The 23,807-nt window shown below is 40.0% G+C and overlaps 2 protein-coding genes across 2 annotated transcripts in view; both read left to right on the forward strand.

Annotated features, from left to right (window-relative positions):
• sv2ca (synaptic vesicle glycoprotein 2Ca) overlaps positions 1–18,217 on the forward strand; it is a 28,454-nt gene extending 10,237 nt beyond the window's left edge. Inside the window, exons 3-13 of the mRNA XM_031736221.2 lie at positions 3,734–3,914; positions 4,626–4,777; positions 10,100–10,233; positions 10,689–10,778; positions 11,600–11,710; positions 12,281–12,369; positions 12,945–13,109; positions 13,791–13,924; positions 14,030–14,236; positions 14,322–14,481; positions 14,614–18,217. Coding sequence (XP_031592081.1) covers positions 3,734–3,914; positions 4,626–4,777; positions 10,100–10,233; positions 10,689–10,778; positions 11,600–11,710; positions 12,281–12,369; positions 12,945–13,109; positions 13,791–13,924; positions 14,030–14,236; positions 14,322–14,481; positions 14,614–14,797 — 1,607 coding nt within the window. The 3' untranslated portion in view covers positions 14,798–18,217. The remainder of the gene's footprint in view (positions 1–3,733; positions 3,915–4,625; positions 4,778–10,099; positions 10,234–10,688; positions 10,779–11,599; positions 11,711–12,280; positions 12,370–12,944; positions 13,110–13,790; positions 13,925–14,029; positions 14,237–14,321; positions 14,482–14,613) is intronic.
• A 2,061-nt stretch (positions 18,218–20,278) lies between these two features.
• The window catches only part of iqgap2 (IQ motif containing GTPase activating protein 2), a 35,737-nt gene continuing 32,208 nt past the window's right edge, over positions 20,279–23,807 (forward strand). The window contains exons 1-2 of the mRNA XM_039621159.1: positions 20,279–20,605; positions 23,686–23,785. Coding sequence (XP_039477093.1) covers positions 20,560–20,605; positions 23,686–23,785 — 146 coding nt within the window. The 5' untranslated portion in view covers positions 20,279–20,559. The remainder of the gene's footprint in view (positions 20,606–23,685; positions 23,786–23,807) is intronic.

A 23,807-nucleotide genomic window follows, 5' to 3' on the forward strand; every position in this document is an offset into this window, starting at 1 on the left:
GGGGGGATGGTACAGAGAAAGGTGCCACAGCTGAGCCGCAGCATGCACCAGGCGTGCTGCTGCACGATAGCATCATCATTATGAATAAAGCAGGATGGGTGTTTTTGTGCGACGCCGAAACAGTTTGCACCGCTAAGAGCGAAGAGCATCAAAGCGTGAAATCAGAGAAGAGGTCGTGATGCAGCTAAGCGCTCCCACGGCTCTCAGGGGGCTCCTTGGTGTGTGACAGGGCAGAAAACACTCCACCAGGGCCTTCCCCATTTTCTCCCCCTCCTCACGCTCTTTTTCTCTCGCCATATCTGGAAGTGACTGAACTCTCCTCCCACGTTACATATCCCCCCCCTCATTACTTTTGGACGTGTATTGGTGCTCGATCCTCCATTCCCTCTTATTTTGTGTTTTCTTTCCTTAATCTAGCTCCCTCCTGGCTATTTTAACAACAACAAAGGCGAATAAATGGATTTTTAACAATTTAATGAGCATCTTGGATTTACTCCTCAGTTATCTGTGTTTGTGTGTGTAGCTGTGCTTTACTCTGTATGTGTGTGTGTGTGTGTGTGAGCGTGCCTGGGATTTTGATGAATATTTATCATTCTTGGAGATGTGTTTTGACATCTAAACATACTGTCACAGTGCAAAACCTTTTGCTTCTGCGTGAGAGGTCTCCTGACACACTGTCATCTTCTGATGGTGCTCAGAGTCTATACGGGTCTTCACTTCTAAATTTAGCTGTATTTCACAGTGTAACGCATATACAGCAGGGCTTGCATTCACAGCTTTAGATATACTGTAAAGCCCAAACCATTCAAATAGTTAAACATGAGTTTTTATTGAATCTTCTGACACATTACAAAAAATATATATAAGTATCAGTTTTAATTTGTATAATTTTTTGCCAGATTTGGCTTGTGGAGCTCTCAAAAACTCACTAAAACTCATGTATCCAATATGATACACTTGGCATTTGGGTTAAGTATATATTAGATATATAGTCTAAATGCATCTCAGCGAAAAGATGCAAATCTGCATCTAATGCATTGTGCCCGAATTAAAATGTAATGCCTGGCAAGTAAAGCCCACCATTTCTGGGCTTTTATAGCGATCAAATTTATCTTTAATAAATCCCTTTTTGATACATGTGTAGAAAAGAAAAAAAAAATCTAAATTTGTTACCTTGGAGCAAAGAGTTCTTCCTGTCTGACTTTCTGAACTGCATAAAGTGAGTGTGACTCACTAAGAAGTTGGATGTTGCACTACTGTCCATGAACAACTCACAGGCTACTCTATTTAATTTAAATTTTGCAGTACTGCACTATTGTATATTCTTAAGTCTTCTGTTCGGTTGTTCTGTACGGTGGTCCCTAGAGACAAAGCATGTACAAACTCCAATCCACGAAGTACAAACTCCAAAACACGTACAAATTCCAAAACACAACAGAAGTGCTGAGCAAAGCACACTAATTGTTAGCTAACGTCAGATTTGACTCCACCCTAAAACAAGCGTTCATAGTAATTAAAAACAAATCAAACAAACAATAGTTTGCACATTACCTTTCTTATAAAGCATTGTTGTTCTATCCTTGCAGGTGTTTTCCACCGGTATCCAACTCCATGTGTTTGCAACAAACTTGTCGTTTATTTTGCAAATCGAGCTCAACACTGCCCCTAGCGTCCTGGAGCACTTCCGTTGTGTTTTGGAATTTGTATGTGCTTTTTGGAATTTGTACGTGCTTTTTGGAGTTTCTATGTGCTTTGTCTCTAGGGGCCACTGTAGTTCCGTACATGTGGCAAACTGACAATAAAAAATAAAAATAAATCTTTGAATTAAAATGACTTATTTAATGATTAATTTAAAAATCACAGTATTATGGATGCAGCATACATTTAGAACATGACAGGTCATTTCCAGTCAGAACATGTTTGTGCTACTTTTGCATTATGTTACACTTCAGTGCACTGCAGTCGCAGCCGCTGGTGTGAGCGCTGCTGACGTCGTGCAGTAGAATACAGCGGAGCAAGCCGGACAGAACATCAATAAAGTCATTACGTAATTGACTGTACTCATTTGTTAGCAGTTTTATTGCTTTTATTTATTTATTTTTTTAAACTGACTTTAAGGCGGAATGAATGATTGATTATTTTCCCTTGTTTCCTTGCATCTCTAAAAAAATCCCCAAAAAGTGTATTGTTTGTGTGAAAGGTTTAATGCTGGGAAACATAAAAAGGCCTCTGGATGTTTGGATGCATGACATTTAAATGGGAGGCCAATGGGTGTTTGCCAGTGCACTGTATATCTAGCCTCCCCTTAATGAAGTAAATGTGAACTGTGCATAGACTGAGGACTTCCGTTAAATTTAGAATTGAATTTATGATACCTTGAGGCGAGTATCTAGATGGCTGCCAAATGTGACAGATAGCTGCGTTTTGACCCCTGAAGCGAAAGAGTCAAACAGATATCTGCTCACAGCGGAGGAGAAGAGACCTGACTGGAGACATTACAGAAAGGAAATGAATCTTGCTATTAAGATTATTGTAATGGGATGAACAAAGTGCCCTGTGGCAGAGTTGTATCTCTTTGTATGTGACTGCAACGGATAAAAATAACCTCCCTAAACCAGGTTTATGATTATGTGTCTGAAAATACTTGGATATTGATAAAGCTTCAATATTATCTGTTAGTAAACTCTGCTATTTTTCCAGCCTGGGACGGAAACATCAATGAAAGAAATTTCAGCAGACGCTGCATGTCCATGAAAGTGGCTAACCATTCCACTGCCAATTACAGTGCAGACTAAAACAGTAATAACAGGCTCCACTCTTCCGGGCAGATTCATGATGATTAGTGAAAAAAATCAATGCTGTTTTGTTGGAGCATTGATCTCATCTGTGATGAGAGAGATTAAAAGAGGGCAGAGGGCCCTTTTGTAAAGTCATCCTGCATTACCATTCACATTTGTCTCCCCATTGTTCAGAGCCTGTTTTCTGTTTTTCTTTCTTGTTTTTTTACACAATGTATTTACTATTTAAGTGTGTTACAGGGGCAGAGGCTTTTCAGATGGGGTTTAGGGTTTAGTATCTGCATTTGGAGCTCTAACTTTAGGATGCAGTCTAGCTTTTCATTCATTCATTTTCTGCAGCTTATTCAGCTTCAGGTTGCAGGGGCATAATCTAAACTGATATAAACGCCCGGTCCAGGAGACGTTCAGGTGTCACCCTGGTCAGATGGCCAGACCACCTCAACTGGTTTCTTTCGATCGGGAGGAACAGCAGCTCCACTGAGTCCTTCCAAAATGACTGATCAACCAGTAAATCGACATCTGTCTCACGCTCCCCCCTCTTATGAACCCCAAGATACTTATGAACAGTTATGCTTAAACATGTTGCTTGTTATGGATAAACTGTGGTTGGCAGAGAAATCCAGCAACAGAACACTACTCAGGAGTTTGTGAAGAGAAATAAAAGTTAAAATGAGATGTTATAGTATTCCCACAGAGGTGTTAAGTTAGTGTTGAATGCATTATAGTCTTTAGGAGATTATTCATTTAATGAATTAACAAATAACAATGAATGAATGAGATAAATTCCCAAACTCTGGTCTGGTAAGTGAAAAAAGATTACACAGCAAACCAACACAATCATACACTGTGCACATAAACAATATAGAGATGTGAGGTAATCGACTGTATTTTAACAAACAAATAATAAAAATAAGCGCACTCTCGCTTCCTTCCAGGCAGTGTTGTGTACTTGGGAATGATGGTCGGAGCGTTCTTCTGGGGAGGAATGTCTGACAAAGTGGGCCGTAGACAATGCCTCCTCATCTGCATGTCCACGAATGGCTTCTTTGCCTTCCTGTCATCTTTCGTCCAGGGATATGGCTTCTTCCTCGTTTGCCGTCTCGTCGCGGGTTTCGGGTGAGTCTGATAAACCGGAGGTCAATCTGAGACTGACTAACAGTTCAGTGAACTGTTGCACAATAGCACCACAGTGGGAGGGTAACACAGCAAGTCCAAAAATCAAAGACACATCCCTGTTTTTCCTGATTGTTCCCATCTTCTGAAAAGTGATGAAAAAATCAGGCTAATTATAATTATTAATAAAATAATAATAGCTGTAATAAAAATTATTACTTTTTTACTATAACTATGGCCAATGTAATTCTTCACTCTGTCAGCAAACTTTTATACTAACTGTGAATTTAGGGATTCCTGCAATGCATTAAAATGAGCAGAGTGTGCTTGAAAATGACAGCATGTACTCTTTTTATAGCATAGACATATGACTGTGATTTATTGCGTTCCTTTCTTTGGCAGTATAACCCGTCCTTTAAGGCCTAATTCAGCAAATGCATTGACATCATTCTCGAGAGTAATTGAAAAGCCTCTCCAATAGCTGTGCTATTTTCTGCTTACTCATTCGCTTTGCAGGTCTTTGCAAAGAGCCCTCAATTTAACTGATTACTAACTGAAAGTTTATCAAGTCAGTTGGGGTTTTTTGTACAGGCGAATTGAAACAACAAAGGATGGTACAAACTGTGGGATAAACGTGAAACTATGTGAATGATGCAAAAAACAAAATGCATCTGTCTCAGTCTCATTAATCTTCCTATTTTATGGATCTTGCAGGATAGGAGGTGCTGTGCCCATCGTTTTTTCTTTCTTTGCCGAGGTGCTGTCCAGGGAGAAAAGAGGAGAGCACCTCAGCTGGCTGTGTATGTTCTGGATGATTGGTGAGATCTATGCATCTGCTATGGCATGGGCCATCATACCACACTATGGTGAGTGTACTTGCAAAAATGTTAACATTCACACCATCACCCATCAGTTTATATGATGTTGAGTGAGGCGGAACCACAAGGAGAAAATTAAGCTTTGTTTTTTCCTTTTGAAATTAAAGGTAGCATTGTTAGAAGGAAGAAGAAAGCATGAATCACTCAACTCAGTGTTTGAAATATAGCCCAATAACAAGCTATATATGGTTATACCCTTAACACAATTAAGTTAAGCGGTGCTCTTAGGATGCTTACAATGTGACTTTATGCTGAGCTCCTGAATAGAGCTACTAAACTGTACCGTCTCCACATGACCATGGGTTAAGGTGCCAGTTTTCCCTGCCATGGGAATTAATCACTTAATAGCTCTGAGTGGCTGCAGGCTGGGAGAGGCTGAGGTCAAAAGATTAATGTATGCACAGATACCATAGAGCAAGCATGGGTGAGGGTGGAAGGCAGGGGGGAGAAAAATGTGATTTATGACAAAACTGTCTATCGACTGCACTCATCATGAGAAAAAACAGCACAAAGAGAATTGGCTTTCTTCCTCTCGCCGGATCCTTTTCATTTCTTCCTTGCTTTCTTTTTTTTTAAAAACTTGCTGTCCCCTTCCTTTTACTGCCTTCCCTCACCTCCTGTTTTGTACTCTCCCCATCTCTCTAACTCTGTCCTTCCTTTTATTACCTCGCCTCTCTCTCCACCCTCTGTCTCCGCAGAGTGTTCTTCTTGATCAAGCATAATTAGGTTTTTCTCCTTGCTCTAATAGGACAAAGCTACATCTAGAGGTGATTTATGGCCAGACCATGCTTTAGCCAGCCTGTGACGTCAGAGAGAGAGCGTGTGCGTGTGTGTGTGTGTTGCTGCAAGTTGCATGGATGATGTTTTACTACGGCTGCAGATGCATACAGGTCCTCTTCAAGTGAAATTGAATGCAATAACATCTGACACTGGGAGAGGTCGTTTGAGTGAACACAGGCACACAAAGAGGTGTTTTCATGGTGTTTCTGATAAGGGACTTCCCAGTTTGCTTACGTGATGCTTAAACAGGGGCACGCACACATGCACAAATGCTGTGGATCCACTCACATGGATGTACAGAAACACACTGGTAAAGGACTTCTGAAACCAGAACGAGGCTTCATTAGAGAACCTGGCTGTCAGATCTGTGGATATCATATTGAACAGATACTTTGCTTTTATTCTCTTTGAGACTCACTACCACTGCGCCTCTCTATCTGAGAGGGAACTACGTGTCTTGCATGCTTACTCCAAAGCTCACGAATGTTTTTCTTTAACAGTTTCCCTAAAGTGCTGCAGTGCCTTCGACCAATCCCACAATGACGTTTAAGAAAAAAAACAAAAAACTCCTGCAGACATACCTTTTTGCCTTGCGGTAAAACAAAGCTGCATGACTTATGGGTTATGATACAAGTTCCTTAACACTGGTGTTTAATGTGCCATTAGAGCTGTTATCTGTCTTTACCACTTGCTGACTCATTAATGTCTCCCAAAAGCCCCCTGGCAGACTTGCAGCTGGAGAGCCACAAGGAGGTCTACTTGGCAAAAATCCACTGACAGGAAAGCTGGATGAGTTTAGTTGTTAAGCAAGATCACCACTTGAGTAACCTCATTAGGCAACGCTCAGACCTATAGATTAAATCTTAAACATCAAGAGTGGACTCCACACCATATTTTCTATGAGCCAGCATCTATTATATATTATCCGTCTCTCTGTATGTGTCTGTCTGACCGTCTACAGTAGGCCTGGGATGGCTGACTCAGTCATCCATAGACTTAGTCAATTATGTACATAATCCCTGTAATGAGATTTTCAGTGGCATCGGTGAAACACTAACCCTGCGGGGCAGGAAGTCATGCTACATTTCTGTAGAAAAGGCAATCACTGCCGAACAACCCTTTCTCTCATTGCTCCTCTCTTTATTTCTCTTTCTCACTACATTTTACTCTAGACTCAAACACACACACACACACACCTACACACACACGCACACACACACACACTCGTTTTCATATCTTAGTGAAGACATGTCATTGACATAATGCTTTCCCTAGCCGCTAACCTTAACCATCAAAAATGAATGCCTAACCCTAACCCTCAGCCTAAACCTAACCATAACCTAATTGTAACACTGACACTAAAACCACATTTTGAGCCTCAAAAATGCCTTCAAACTCGTGGGCATGGGCATTTTGTCTCCATAAGTGACTGTTGGTCCCCACAATTATAGTGGCATGCCAATTTTCTGTCCTCACAAAGATGTTTAAACGTGTACACACACCGAAAGGCAAGGAAATAAACAAAGGGACTCTGAGAAAGTGGTTTACTCCTAACGCCCAATGGAAACCATTATAGACTCACTGGTAATCCGTGTTGCGTCACAAAAAAGTCATTGTCTGTGTTCTTTACATTAGATAATTAATACATTAGCAATTTAGATTATCATACAAAGACAAAGTAATTAGTTTCTACCTTTATTTACGTTTTAGTCACTCATAACAAGACATTTCCTCTTTCTTGTCTCTTTTGGGACGTATTAGCACCACTTATGATCGTTTCCCACACCCTTTAAAAACTGTTGTTTAAGTGGTTCATATGCACAGCTATCAATGATGAATTTTAATATGCTGTGAGATTAATCCCAAGCAGTCGTTTTCTGGCATAACCATTAGCATTAACCCCCTCCCCACCCTTCAACTCCCCTCCTACGCCTGTTGATGGATAATGGTGCTATTCCGTTAGGAGCAGTATCTCCATGAGGCACGATCCACGGAGAGACGTGGGAGGTCACAACTGATGCAACGATCCCTTTCTGTGCTTCCTGCCCAATAACATTGCAGAAAAAAAGACTAAATCATTAAGAACACAAACAAAAGTGTGCATATACAGTACATTAAACATTTGTGATGGCTGGTCTTTTCATTTCTCTTTATATACTTCAGGTATTTCCATCAGAATCCTGCTGTGCCAAAAAGTAAACTTCAGTTTATGCAGCACAAGCAAAAAAACTGAAGACACAAAACTCATCCAAAAAATACAATTTAATTTGAAACTCTGCTGTATTTGCTTCCTGTTTTGTTTTGTTAAACAGTTTCCCTATGTGTCATGTTTTGGTTGTTTTTGCTTGTTTACCATAACTGCCTGTCTCACTTGACTCCTGAATTTGAACTGTGTAAATGAAAAAATGTCAAGTGTTTTTTTTTTCTAGCAAGTCATGGTGTTAACTGTTAATGAATTACAAAAAACTGGTGTGTACATTTTTACAGGTACATAAGTAACTAGGTTGACTGATGATAGTGTCTTGGTCAGAAGTGCTCTATTCCATCATTAAACCATTAGAAATGAAATCACTGAAACTCATAATATGAAGTCCATAGACGCCATCATTAGGGCAAGAAAACCCCCACAAAAGCCCACTAAAATGGGTGAGAGAATATTTTTTTGAGTGCAAATAAACCTTCCTTCACAAATCAGCTAAGACAAGAATGCTTCAAAGCAGGTGCTGGAGTGTAGATGACCTATATGTGCCTATAAGGCCAGTATAGGGACCTGGGTTTGATTGTGTCCTGGACCATTTCCTGCATTCATTCCCCTTCACTGTTCTATCCAGCAATAAAGACTAAAATGTCCAAAAACATATCTTAAAAAGAAACTCTTAAGTAAGTAGAGCCAGACTCAACTTCTTCAATGTAAATACTGATGATTGACCTCAAGAAGAAAACCACTGGAGGGCACTCAAAATCAGAAAGGCCACATGAAACTTTATTAGGAAAGACAAGGAGAGATGAAAGGCTTGGAGATGGAAAGGAAGGCCTCATGATCTCAAGCACACAGGATCATCTGTCAAACATGCTGGAGATATTTTTTATGCAGGCAAGGGCATGGCTGGCAATAGAAAGGAAAAAGGAAAATGCATAATGTTTAATTTCATATGTGTTTATGTGTGGGTGGGTATGACATGGCATTATGTGGTGTCGCTGTAATCTGCACATGATTATTCATGTTTATTTCTGTGTCGTTTTCTCCATATACTCAGATTATTGCATGCGTGAATATATGTGTGCTTCTCCCCTCTTTCTGTGTGTCTGTATGCGTGAATGTTAGAAATGATTAATGAGTCTGGAAGAGTGCCTGTGGGCTGAGATCAGGTGCAACAAGATTTAACTTAGCAGAAAAAGCTCAGTTGTATTCGTACACATTCAATTAACCTGTCCCTGTGCACTCTCAGGCTTCCTCTGCAGAGCCATTCATCTCTAAGTTTTATACATCACTCTCCTGCGGCTGTCAAGAGCTCCCATTTAAACGCTGTCTTTTATTTGTAGCCCTTTTGTGTTTGCAGTGTAAGACTCGCACGCAACACTCACAATCAGCCTTTTAATTCACTTAGTCTCATCTGGTTAAGAATATGCAATAGAAGTACCTATGCTATATCATCTAGAGTTAAATAAATGTTGAATGCCATCTGTGTTATTTAGCTATTGATTCTATGCTACCATGAAAGCAGTTGCATTTTCTTTTATTATGCCCCTATGAGTCCAGACTTACCTAAAGAGCCACCTGCTGTAAGCTGAGGATTACTTAACAATTCATCTGTGAACTGTTAGTTACTCTTTCACGAATTTAAACCAGAAAAATCTGCTTTTGTGGTGCTCTTTCCATTGTTATAGTAAAAAAAATGTACTTTATTAGGTACACCTGTTTAACTCCTGTTTAACACAAATATCTAATCAGTGAAGCACATGGCAGAAACCCTAATAAGCCTACTTTGGTACTGTCCCTTTATGACCATAATGTACCCATCTTCCAATGGCTGCTTCCAGCTCAATAATGAACATAACGATGAGTTCACTGTACTCAAATCAGGTCCAGACTCACCAGATCTCATTCCAATAGAGAACCTTTGAGATATGATAGAATAGGCGATTCACATCTTCGAGGTGCAGCTGGTAAATCTGTAGCGTCTGTGTGATTCTATCATGTTAATAAGGACTGAAAAGTCCAATGATTAATGTTTTATGTTTGCTACTATTGTAGCTTATTTTCTTACAATTCAACCCTAAAACTCTGTTATGCTGTGTTTTTCACTTTCTGCATTAGTCACATGCAATTTTCTAAACAGATTTGGTTGCTGCATAATCATGATTGATGTCATGATGTCATGATCATTATAGATTTTCTAAACTATGTTAGGTTTGGTTTATTTACCTCACCAGGCATGTGCATAGCTTAATATCTGAATGCTGTTGATTCACTTTCTGTTTTATCTTGTAATGAGCTATCAGTCACTTTACGTGTGCTACTTTTTGCAGGTTGGAGCTTCAGCATGGGTTCAGCATACCAGTTTCACAGTTGGAGGGTGTTTGTCGTCGTCTGCGCCCTACCCTGTGTGTGCGCTGTGGTGGCACTTACCTTTATGCCTGAAAGTCCCAGGTTTTACCTCGAGGTAACGAAACCTTCTGATCTTTAGCAGACTAAACCTATTTTAGTCTGCGCCTCCTGAATGTGCTGCATCAGTTTGTATCCCAGAGAATGCCTTGTCATGGTGCTGTGTTGTCCTCAACTGTCATCAGTTTTACATTCAGCATCTTTCAGACAAATTGAGATTACTTGGACATTTCCCAGCAGATGTTTAATCAGACAAAAACAGTGTGAGTCATTCAGTGCTGTTGGAGGCCTGTGTATGTGGAAAATAGAAGCTCAGAGATCTGTGACAGTAGGTTTGCCGCTCCAGCATAATTATCCTTTGAAGTGAAATGAGTCACCATTGTCGTGACTGTCATCATTTTGCCCTATCTTGGAGAAATCAAAGGCTTGTATTTATGCACCTGAGCAGCCTGCTGCTGCTGATCCCATGAGTTTATCTTGTCGTCTCTCTTCCTTACTTTCCTTGCTTGACAGGTGGGGAAGCATGATGAAGCCTGGATGATCCTTAAACAGATCCACGACACCAACATGAGAGCGCGTGGGCAACCTGAGAAAGTCTTCACTGTGAGTGTTTGTTTCTGCAGTGCTGGGTTTCCTGACGCTTAAGGAAGTAAAGAGGCTTATATTCTGCCACCGCTGGGACCGATTTTAACGCTTTCACCGTGCAGGATCACATCTGAATTATGATGGTTCTGAAAGCTGTTTTGTGTCATTCAGGCTTATTTGCAGCATGAGCTCCACTTTGGGAAAGCCGCTTAGTCAACATGTTTCCTGAATTGATCCTATGCTATTGAACACACCGTTTATATTCACCCTTTTTATACTGGTTTGATTTTTTTTCATAATTCTGTTGATTAAATTTTTAAAGATAAACAAAAGCAGAATGCAAAAACCAAACAGAATGAATCCAATGCATGTACTTCAGGTCCAAATATGTGTCAGTTTCCCATGTCATCTGTTCAGGCAACGCCCAAACATTCCCGTCAGCTCTCCCTTCCATTCATGCAACGTACAAGTTCTCCCAAATTTACAAATAGAGAGTTCCACATGGAAATAGAACGAGGATCATCTCCGACCCTCTTCACCATTATGGCTTTCCTCACAAGAGCACAAGAGACTCGATCACAGCCTCTTTTAAGAGAGGTGGGAATCTTCTCAAGCAGGCAGAGTAGTGGATTTGATGAAATCTGCTGACCTATTGCTGCACTGTCACTTGAACATACTGCTGTTCAGAACCTGATTTGATTTTTATTGCTGTGTAGGTGTAATTTTATTCTAGAAATAAATGAAAGGCTATGATATTGCACAACAATGTCAGTAATTCAATGTCAACTTATTGTAAAGTAATACACATGTTACTGTTATACTGTTTTCCGATATTCCAGGTAAACAGGATCAAAACTCCACGGCAGCTGGATGAATTTGTTGAAATGGAATCAGAATCTGGCAACCCAGTTTCCAAGGCTTTCTTCAGGATAAAGGCTGAAGTTCGTGGGGTAAATATTTGTCTTTTTATTTGATTATAGTTAATTTTTAAAGGCACTTATTGTAAATTACTGCTTTTATAAATAACTTAAACCTTCCTAAATTCACTAATGCTACTTTCAGCTGCTAAGCAAATGTGTAAACTATAAAGCCACCTTAAACCTTCCTCAATAAATTAAAACTGTTGTTTGAGTGTGAATACATAGACACTTTTGACAAGGAGTCAAAAAGGTTAAGATTTGAGTTAAAAAATATCAAATCAAGTAGGGCGGGGCTACAGTTTATGTCATACCAATTGAAACCACAAAACGGTGCAACAATTCAGTGGGACTTTTCTTTAACCAGGCAAGTCGCCGATAACACAACCTTATTTATAAAAAAGCAAATCAAAAGCAGCAGCACATATCAGAGAACATCTCAGCACCCTCTGGTAGCACACTGCCCCCTGGTGGAGAAGATTTCAGTTAAGTTGTGTATACTAAACCATTACAAAAAGTACCTTTAATTATATTTGTTTTCCTTATTATTCCACTGTACCAAATCCTGATGCCTATTCTAATAGAGCTCTTGTCTCTTTTTAGATCTATCTGAACCTTATGAAGTGTTTCAACTACCCAATGCGAGAAAACATGTTGCGACTGGCCATAGTGTGGTTCACGCTGTCATTCGGGTGAGATTTGTTAGTTTTGTCATAGAAAAATCAGACAAGTTTCTGTGGTCAGATAATAGTGGCAGTCTGTTTTGTTAGCGCATTGCAATTCTGTCATCTTGAGCGCTGCTGTGTAGAAGTTACATAGTCTCAAAATCAATCACTGTTTCTCTGCCCCGCGGATCAATACAGTTTCATTGGTGTCTCTGTGAATACAGAGGTGGACCTGCGTGCATGTGTGGAGGAGACAAGACAGGAGGCAGCCAGTTGATTTTTTTAAAGCACAAGTATCTTCTGGATTTCTAATTCAATTCAATTCAATTTTATTTATATAGCGCCAAATCACAACAAAAGTCACCTCAAGGCGCTTTATATTGTACAATAGATCGCACAATAATAAATACAGAGAAAACCCCAACAATCATATCATATGACCCCCTATGAGCAAGCACTTTGGCGACAGTGGGAAGGAAAAATGTGTCTGTCTATCTATTTATTGTTTTGTCAGGTCTCACTCTAACATGAACAACCTCTGGTTGATGAACTGATCAGCTGATTTTTTAGATCCAACTATCAACATGTCCCTCTGATTGCAGATATTATGGCCTGTCAGTCTGGTTCCCTGATGTCATCAAACATCTGCAGGCTGATGAGTATGCCTCTAAAGTGAAGATCCATAACAATGAACGCATCGAAGGCATCACCTTCAACTTCACCCTGGAGAACCAGATACACAAAAATATTCTCTTCATTAACGACCAGTAAGACAATTCAGCTTCCTAATAATAATAATAATAATAATAATAATAAGAGGCAAATTTGTTATGCATAACTGACAAAATGTTACATGCTGCAATTAAAGTGATAGTGCATAAAATATCACCACTAGACATCAGCAGATTGCAGTCAACTGAATTCTGCTTTACTCCTTTACTTACTCCTCCTAGTTCAAGTGCTAAATTATAGCTACGGTAGCTGCTGTAGGACAAACATTTTAGTCAGAAAGAGTTCAAAAACAGCTGGCTTTGCCCCTGCTGCTGTTAGTCAGTGATAGCTGCTGTTAGGTTTGGGGTCAGTGAAACGTTCTTTGAAATGGATTCAACATTGCTGGACTCAAACACTTAGTTTGATTACATCCTGTTTGAGAGTTTACTCGCCGTTTATCTGATAGAAAGTATCATTTTTAGGAGATTCGAGCCCAACATTAGCTGGCATAACGTTAGCTTATAACCAGATATTGTTGCATAACTTACTCTTTGTCAGCTGTCAGCGCCGTTCACATGTATTTCTAATTTACAATTTTTAATTGTAACATTTATAAGAACCCATCCATTTGTTGGAACACTTAATTACACACAAGTACAATATTCTTGTTTTCTATTAAATAACTTTAAAAAATGACTGATTGTACCTTTAAAGTTAACATATTTCTGTTACTTCAGCTTTGTCAATATGAAGCTGAAGTCTGTCACCTTCATTGACTCCACCTTTCGTAACTGCTACTTTGATGATGTGACATCAGTGGGCTCCTTCTTCAGGAACTGTACCTTCATTGACACGTTCTTCTTTAACACAGGTGAGGCATGACTACACAGGTAAACTGGTATGTTTTGTCATTTCTAATACACCATCTATAATCTTAACATGGGAAAGTTTTTGGTTTTTTTGCTTCTCTGGGCAGATATCGATGAATCTAAATTAATTGATGGCACAGAGGTGATCAACAGCACATTCACCCACAACAAGACAGGGTGCCAGATGACTTTTGATGATGACTACAGCGCCTACTGGGTTTACTTCATCAACTTCCTGGGGACTCTGGCTGTTCTTCCTGGCAACATCGTGTCTGCTCTCCTTATGGATAAAATTGGGCGTCTCTCTATGTTAGGTAGGAAAGTAAGACCTGGCCCTTTGGTAACACTATGGATGTGTCCACTTTTACTCTTCTTTTGAATATGTGTGTATGTCCTCAGGTGGCTCCATGATCCTATCAGGCATCAGCTGTTTTTTCCTGTGGTTCGGCACCAGTGAATCCATGATGATTTTCATGTTGTGCCTTTATAACGGCCTGAGCATCTCTGCCTGGAACTCCCTGGATGTTGTCACCACTGAGTCCTTCCCTACTGTCAGGAGGTAACAGGACAAACATGTTCTTTTCTTATAGATAACTATTGTTGTATACACTTGTGTATAAAATAGGGCCTAATAGATCCAATTTATGAGAGTAACATGTTTCTGTTTTTGTTTTTTGATTTTCTCTCCCAGGGGAACAGGCTTTGGGTTCTGTAATGCTCTGTGTAAGCTGGCAGCAGTTCTAGGGAACCTGATTTTTGGTTCTCTTGTTGGCATTACCAAGGCCATTCCTATCCTCATGGCGTCATCAGTGCTTGTTGGGGGAGGCCTGGTTGGACTACGGCTGCCTGACACTCGGGCGAATGTCCTCATGTAACACTAGTGTAGCAGTGCTCACCTGGGCTAAAATCTGGATGTGAGAGTCCTAGAGAAAGCCCGGTGTGCATTTTGAGGAAGGAGTGCAGCTGGCTTGGTTTTTTATACATATCTTAACACACATCTCAAAACTTGCTGATGTATAAATGGTAAAGCAAAACCGCAAACACACCTTTTCACAATGTGTCTGATGCAAACCTTGTGAGGTGATAAGTTCAACCATTTTGTGAATCATTTATCTACAGAGTTCTTGTTGGAGTTTGGTTTGTCGAGGTTGCACCTTCCAGCTGCAGTCATAGCCTTATGTGGTAAAACTGCATGGTTAAAATCTGAAGGCTTTTAATATTGATACAGTCTTATTAAGCCAATCCAGATGGATAGAAAAGTGCAAAAACAAGCTGTAATGAGCACAGCCAACCTGCTGTGTGACAACGCAGGGACTAGATGATCAGACAGTTCATACTCGTGACACAGCTGTATGACAGCTGGCTTGCCCACAGAACTAACTATCAGTACACAGACCATGTGTGCCGACAGTCATCATACAGAAATAAATATAAAGAAAAACATGCAGCAGGTACCTCATTTGCAAAAATGAGATACATATATCTAATTATTTTCACTCGCTTGCATCTAACATCAATCTGCTGTATTTAGATCAGTGTCATATTTGCTCCTATATCAGCAACCTTCACAAAGAAGCCCATTTACATCAGAGACCAAGCCCTTTGCACTACTTACCCAATCAAGAATCAAAAAGGCCATATAGAAACACTTTTCCTGTATCAATAATTGTATGTCACGTTGAATATGAACATGGAAATTTTTATTTTCTGCTGTGTGTTTGTGAAAGCCAAAATAATGATTTATTCCTTTTGTCCAAATCTCTATGTGTGGTATTATTTAAAAAAAAAAAAAAAAAGGCTCTAAGAGGAGCTATCCTTCTGATTTAGCTTTGTGTTGGATCCTGCTTGTGGCAGTAACATGTCATGCTGCTTCCTTTCAAAAATACTGAATGGCCTTTTTTAATGTGCCTCTCCTTGACTGGAGCAGATGCCCATAGTCATGTGCTGTCCAAAGGTTTTGAGGAACAGACGGAAACTGAACAGGGATTAGATTAAAAAACGAATAAGTAATTTTATGTACATGTGTAAAATATGTCACAGATATCGATTCATTTTTGGTCTTAATGTCATGTTTTTTGTTAGACATACTTATTTTGCTAAAACTTTTGTTTCCTTCTCTCCTGCAAAAATGTCACTGCTATACCAATAGTATCATCAAGATATGACCTGTGGTGTTAGTTACCATGCATGACGGCAAAATAATAATGTAGATAACACCCACCTCGTTATGACGGCTGATTGGTGCCACCCACAAAGGTTTTTTAAATGCATCTTAATTTAATCCAAATTAACCCCATTTTTGTTGGTTATAGTCGTTATATTCACAGTTGTACAAAACTGAAACTTCTAGGGAACATTAATCTTTTACCTCTCATTAGACTTGATCTCACTGGCCACTTGGTTAGGTACACCTATTTAGCTTTAGTCAAGACGGCCTGATCAAGCACACACAGATTATCAGAATGAAGATGAAAGATGATCTAAGTGACTTTGAACATGACATGGTTGTTGGTACCAGAAAGGCTGGTCTTAGTATTTTAAAAAACTGATTAACCTACTGGGATTTTCCCCACACAATCCTCTCTAGGGTTTACAAAGAATGGTCCGAAAAAGAAATGAGAAAATACTTTGTTGATGTTGAGGTCAAAGAGAAAGGCCCGACTGCTTTGAGCTGATGATGAAGCAGATGAGACTATAGCAGCAGAAGACTGCATGTGGTGTCACTCTTGTCAACTAAGAACAGGAAACTAAGATTACAATTCACATGAGCTCACCAAAATTGGACATCAGAAAATTGCCTGGTCTAATGAGTCTCGAATTTGGCATAAACAACATGGAAGCATGGATCCATCCTGCATTACATCAGTGTGTCAGGCTGCTGCTGGTGGTGTAATAGTGTGATGAAATTTTCGTAGTACCAATTGAGGATCAGTCTACCTGAGTATTGTTGCTGATCATGTCCGTCCCTTTATGACCACAATGTACCCATCTACTGATGGCTGTTTTCAGCAAAGCTCATATCATCTCAAGCCAATTTGAGGTGATATGAGTTATTGTACATCATGTCTTTCAACACCTGGACCTCAATACATGCCATGATGAAGATAATAAAATAAAGATATCAGGAAAAAAAATTGATGCAGCCCCCCCAGATGTATAACAATTCAGTTGCTCTCAGTTTTGAATAATTAACGTGTGTATTGTATTTTCTGTGGTGTTAGCTTATTTTAACCTGCATTTCTCTGTATTTGTGGCAACTGTAACTTCAGTGTAGACCTGGTTTGTGTCTGTGCTGCAGGTGGCTCTCTCTCAGCTACTCAAAAAAACAAAAACTGTACTGTACTTGTGCACATCAGATTTTCCCAGAATTTGTAAAATAAGTTGGAAAGTGAAGTCTGCTGCTATTGTGCAACATATTTTTTGAGCACATATATATAATTTAAACATTTTTTAAACTAAAATATATGACATAGAGAATCTAAATTACAAAAAAAAAAAAGAAAGAAAAAAAAAAAACTTGCCCAGCAATATTGACCTATGTCAGTAGCAAAGAATATCAGAAGGAGTCATCAGTATGAATGGAAAAATGTGCACTGTTGTACTGGAGAAGTAATACTACCTAACATGTTGGTGTATTTGGGGATTTGGATTATATGTACTGTATTTGTGTGTATGCAAAAGACAGCGAGTCTGAGAGGGAGAGTGTGTGTGGGCTTGTGTATGTAACCATGAATGTAAATATTATGTACATATCAAAGCTGATGTTAGTGAAGTTTCTGGGTTAAATGTTTCAGCTCCTTGAGGGGACACGTGTGTCTCCGGCTTCGTCCAAGCGATAAGTCCATATACTGTATCTCTGTTGTACATCCGCTGGTCCTCAGCTTTCACCTGCTACTCAGTGTGTGCGTGGTTGTGTGCGCGTTACACTTGCATGTACGTAAGAAAACTTGCGTTCTTTTACGCTCAACTTTTTTTTATTATTATAAATTCTTCTGGGAGAAAATGATGACAATATTAAGATTTTTGTTGAGGAAAACGTGAATGTATCACTCTTGTATGTTTTGTTCATCTATTTTGGGGGGGAGGGGGGATAGCCAGATGTGTGTCAACAATAAAGTTGTGAGTACTAATTGTGAAGGGCCTGCCGGTCAAGGGATGACTGAGCTTGATGTTCAGAGGTCAGCAAGTGTGAGAAAATGTGAAAAAGTATTTGCCAAATATTCAATTCCCTGTGATTGATGTTAGAATCTGGAAAAGCAGGGATTGCGGACTGTGCTGCTTTTGAACATATATAATAAAACTTATGTTCTCTAGCAAGTTACTCTCCTGTGTCATGCTTGTGCTAAACCTCAGATTAGTATTAATACTGATGCTCCTATACACATCATTTATGTGTGTAAGACAACATAAGCCTTAAATTTATGTGTATGCAGTAAGCTTAACTAAACAGCAATAGTTTACAAAGGCTATAAAGTTCCGTTTTTGGTTAAACTCTTTGAGGGAGTTCAGCATTTACACACATTTTTGACGCAATAGTGGGCGGGTGTGCGTTTATGGACAGTGCTGGAGCCAAAGAGTGGACAGGCCACTCCAAACTCATGGGACGTCTGGGGACCCCTACACAATCGCTGGTAAAGTCCATAAGCGGGTGAAGCACATACTTAGAAAACTGAAGTTACATCCACTAACTACTATTTCTGCATGTCTTTTGCTGAACAACTGCTTTACTGTCCCTTTTGCCATGTGGAGACATTAAAGCAGGACAACCATCTATTAAATTCTAATAATCTTACAGTTTCCAGCAGTTATATAACACTACATGACAGTTCAGCCCACAGAAGAAAATAACAAGAGGATATAAAAAACAAAAATAATAAAAGATGATGCCACAGAGAAAAAAAGGATACATAAATAGAAAAATGTAACAGTTGTTGTGCCAACCCAGTAAAAGATATGGTATTAATGTGGCCTCCACATCAAAAATTGTGCGCATGTAGTCTTTTTCATTATATTGTACCACAATGGAAACCGTTTCCAACATTGTGCATACGTGCCAAATGAATACATGCAAATAAACACGTGGTTGGAGTAACTGTGTCCTCGAGGTAATGCTGCCTCCTAGTGGCCAAAACCGAGGTCGTGAATCATTGCAATAGCTGCCAATGATTGATGTATAAAGAAGTCGGTATAGAGTCTTCTGTATACAGTCTTTTTTTTGGCTGCTCCCTTTTGGAGGGGTACCACAGTGAATCATCTGCCTCACTCTCACCCTATTTCACTCTTGGCATCCTCCTCGATCACACCAACCCTCTGTATCTCCTCCTTCACTGCATGCATGAATCTTATCTGCAGTCTTCCTCTTTTCCTCCTGCCTGGCAGCTCTATGTTTAACGTCCTCCACATCTCCAAATCTTCTCAGACTTGTCTCCCTAACTTTGTCTCCAAACTGCTCAGCCTGAGCCGTCTCTCTTATCTACTCATTTCTAATCACTCCCAAAGAAGTTCTTAACATCAGCTCTGCTGCTTCCAGCTCAACCTCTTTACGTCAGTGCCACCACCTCCAAACTTTACATCACAGCAGAACTCACAACCATCTTTTAAACGGTCTCTTTCATTTTTGCTGCTATTCATTTGTCACAAATCACCCCAACACTCTTCACGTCTCCCCATCTCCAGGTATTTAAACTTATCCACGTTCACTTCCTCTACTTCTTGCATCTTCACTGTTACACCTATCTCCCTCTCATTCACACACACAGATATTCTGTCACAGATATTGCTCTTTACTCCAGAGCATACCTCCACCTCCAGACCACAATGTTGTCTACAAAGATCAGTCCACAGAGGCTTCTGCCTGACCTTGTCTGCCAGCCTGTCCAAGCACCATCTTTCAACTCGTCTGTCTCGCTGCTCTCATACAGCCTTTCAATACAGTCTAAAAACTTTTATAGTTTTATTTATATCTTGAAGTGACATTTTTAACCTCCCATGATGACCTTTTATGATAAGAACACGTTGGACTAGTAAGTTTATATGACTTGTGCCATTAACTTTGCATACAAAAATGAAACCTGAACTTTTATGCAAATTAGAGGACGTTAAAAAAAACCCCTAAAGACACACCGAAGGCAGGGTTATGTCTAAGCGAAGAAAAGCATTAAAAATAACAAATAATGAAAGCACCAGGCAGAATTAAACATTCACAATTTACCATCTTAAAAATTTAAATAATACTAATACTAATAAAACAGTTAAAGCTCTGCCCAGACTCACCTTATCACCAGCAGGTGGTGCAAGGTGCTAAAGCTCCGTCAGCGCTCCCGTCAATCATTTCAGCTCAGAGCTGAGCAGGGCAAGAGCACCGACCAGGAGCACTTTGTTCAGGAGGCAGCACAAGCTGTGCACACCATGGGGTTCGTCTGCTGCAAGGCACAGTTAGCACTTTCATGAAACTTCTGGAGACAGCTGTGCCTCATTTTTCTTCTCCATATACATCACTATTACTTTTCTTCCCCCAGTTACTAGTTAATTTATTCACATCTGTATCTCCCGAGAGGCGCGGTCGCCGGGTAACTTCAACGTTAGCTTAAGTTATTTCCAGTTGAAACGAGTTCACGGGTGGAGGAAACGAGGCAGGATGTACCATGAAGAAACCGCAACGTTACACAGGCCACGCTATGGAAGTAAGTGAGATCATTTTTGATTGTTTTAGAGCTAAAAAGCTACTCACTCCTACCCCAGAGTGGGTTGGTTGCGAGGGTGAGGACGAGCTAACGTTTTGGTGCCTTCACGGGGATGTTTGATGAGCAACAGGTGGGTGAGCTGCACCACCAGCTGCGGGATACCTTCAGTAGGTGTGGCTGGCCCTGACGGTCTGCTTAAAATGCAGATGAAGAGTGGCTATTAGAGGTTTTAGGTGAAAGAAACCACATCCTGGATGTTTAAATAATACTACTAATAGTTATGTGAGACCTAGTTTTCTCCCCTCGCCTCTCACAGGTGGCCCTAAATGCAGCACAGTGATTTTTTTTGAATCTGTTTATTTGACAGTGGACGCCAACATAAGGCGTTTTTCTCACAGGTTAATCATTAACTTGAGCTTTCTGCTGCCGCTGTCAAATGTGCAGCCTAACCCCGTGAGCACGCCAAGAATTTAACCGAGTCCACTGACAATAAACACAGGTAGGTTTACTGTAGATAGCATGTCTGTGACCAACATCTGTGGGCAAAGTACAGCTTTGAGAACAGGCAATATTACCCCCAGTGCTGTGTTTTTCTTCTTCTTTCTGTTGCATCTGACTTGAATCATTATATTTTATTGATCGTATCTTGCTACTGTGAATCCATAAGAAGTGTCTCCAGATAAGATAGAGTAGTATGTCGCAAACTCTCTAAGATATGGGTCCAAACAAGTCCAAATTTGTTGGCCCCAAATCACAAAGTTGTCCTTCAACTGCACTTTAATTTGCAAGTGCTGCTGTGGGACCCCGAGGCAAATCAATTAATGTATTTCATACTGACCTGAGTTTATTGATTTGGCTTGGATGAAATGGATGAACCAAAAAAAACACAAAGCCTCTCTTGAATCGTAGCCCGCCAAAAGGTTACGTAGAAAAACCCTGCAGCTAAACAAAAGCATGAGTCATAATCACAGGGACTATAACTCAGGTCCGGTGATCTTGTGACACACAAAAGCAAAAGACCCATCCTGATAGTTAAATATAACACAGTGCAAGAGCGTAGACAGGCTCTTCCAGGAAGTGTGTGAGTGTGTCACTAGAGGTAGTGTGTAATGGCTGCACTGGGGCTTCTGTGCCTGACATACGTTTTCATCTGCATCTGTCTTCTGCACAGCTGGACCACAAATCTGTGGTTGGGCCCCTGGATACGGTGCTCAAGAGACTAGAAAACATTTCGCCTAAATAGCGGGACAATTACGTCTGTAGAGATGTGGTTGGCCTGTGCTTCTCCTCGCATGCGAGTATTATTTGTCAAGCCTCTGCTGAGACTTGGCGAACGACTGTCTCTGCAGGTGGCTGTTGAATAGACAAGTTTAACAGAGCGTGCTTTAGAGGTTTAAAGTATTCAGGCTATCCATGTGGTAGAAGAGGATTTAATGATCTACACATGAAGTTGGTTTGGCATGATTGGTAGAATATATGCAATGTGGGCATAAAATTGAAGAAAATTACAGTAAAGTCAGGATTCTGAACTGACTTTTGTAGCTTTTGTTTTAGGATCTCTGTGAATAGAAAAGTTTGCACTTGGCCCAGGTGTGCAAAAGCTCCACTGCCATGAGTTTGATGTCACTGTTTAGCAATGCGAACCTTTCCGAAACACATCTCAGCACTGATGGATGTAAAAGCCCAGCTAGGGACAAATTAGCAATATATGTAAACTCTGTGCAGCACATCAGCTTCATGCTCTGTATTGGAACTGCTGCATGCTAAACCACATTGTCCCTATCAAATAAAATAAATTTAATTTCAATTTAATTTAATAATGACATCAATGGAACTTGAGAGGATATGCTCTAGTTTGCCTATTAGCCAGCGCAGATATTTTTTTGTTTGTCTTGTTTTTTTGTTACTTATTTAAGAATCACATAAATCTAGTATAATTAAGTCTTTTCTTTTAAGTCATCAGACAGTCTTTGTGTAGTTAGCCAGCTCAACATTGATATGTCATAAAAGGAAAGGGAAAAAATTGGCTACTGACACTGATGGATGTTATTTTCTGTTATTTCTTATTTTCCATCTTATAGGTAACTTAGTGGTTGCAGCTTATGGCCAGACCATCTTTAAAAAAGAATAATGTTAAACAGTTCCTAGAGGCTTAAATCTGCAGGGCACCCAGCTTTATTTTACACTCGCAGAAACCTGCTACTAAAAACTGTGTCTGTCCACGTGTACCATCAGCTGCTAGCCTGTATTTAAATGAAAAGGGAAAGATCTGTTCCTAAAAGGAGCCCCTGAGCTTGAGATTTTCCCTTTTACTCAGCCAGAAATAAATAGATTTGATCGGATTAGAGCTGGTTAGGGAGTACGAGTGTGGGGTGGGGTCTCATTAAGCTGCAGGTGAAGGTCAAATCTCAGCAGAAGTCACTTGTCAGATCGGCACCCCACCAAGGCCAGTTTAAAAAAGATAAAATAAAAAGACCATTTCATCTCTCACAGCAGGGTTCAGTGAAGCATGAAGTGGAGTTTTTAAACATGGGCTTCAGCTCATGGTAATAAAAAAAAAAAAAAAAAAGACTGTTATTTTTTATGTATGTTTGGTGTCAGCACTTCTTCTGTTCAGATGCCGTCTTATCCTATACCTTCAATGTTAGTGTAATAAAACACCATCCTCGAGGAGACCGCTTTCTGTGGTACTGATTCTTTACAACCTGGAGGGAGACTGTGAAGACCATCCCGATGTGTGTCACGGCTGCGAGTGTGCAACTTTTGCTGTGCAATGTTTAAAATAACCTTGTGTATGCAAAAATGTTTTCATGTTTGCGACAACTTCCTGTATTGAGTATGAAGCACACATGATAATCTTGGTGTTGGTTAGAGCTATAAAAATGCCAGTGACACAGCTCCTAAGGAGGCCCGAGCTATAGTTGAGTATTAACTTGACCTGTTCTTGTGCAGCTTTATGAAACAACCCTTTTCCAACTGTAATTAAGAACAATAAGAATGGACAACACACTATGGAGTATGTTGCATAATGGAAAAACAATGAAAGTGATATAATAAGTGTTTTTGTTGTTATTTTCCAGCCATTCAGGATGATGAGAGGTTGTCAGCAGAAGAGATGGATGAGAGGAGGCGGCAGAACATCGCCTACGAGTACCTGTGTCACCTAGAAGAAGCCAAACGGTAAGGTGGGCGTTAGATGGAG

This window comes from Oreochromis aureus, linkage group 12, assembly GCF_013358895.1.
Source record: "Oreochromis aureus strain Israel breed Guangdong linkage group 12, ZZ_aureus, whole genome shotgun sequence".
NCBI classification, from domain to species: Eukaryota; Metazoa; Chordata; class Actinopteri; order Cichliformes; family Cichlidae; genus Oreochromis; species Oreochromis aureus.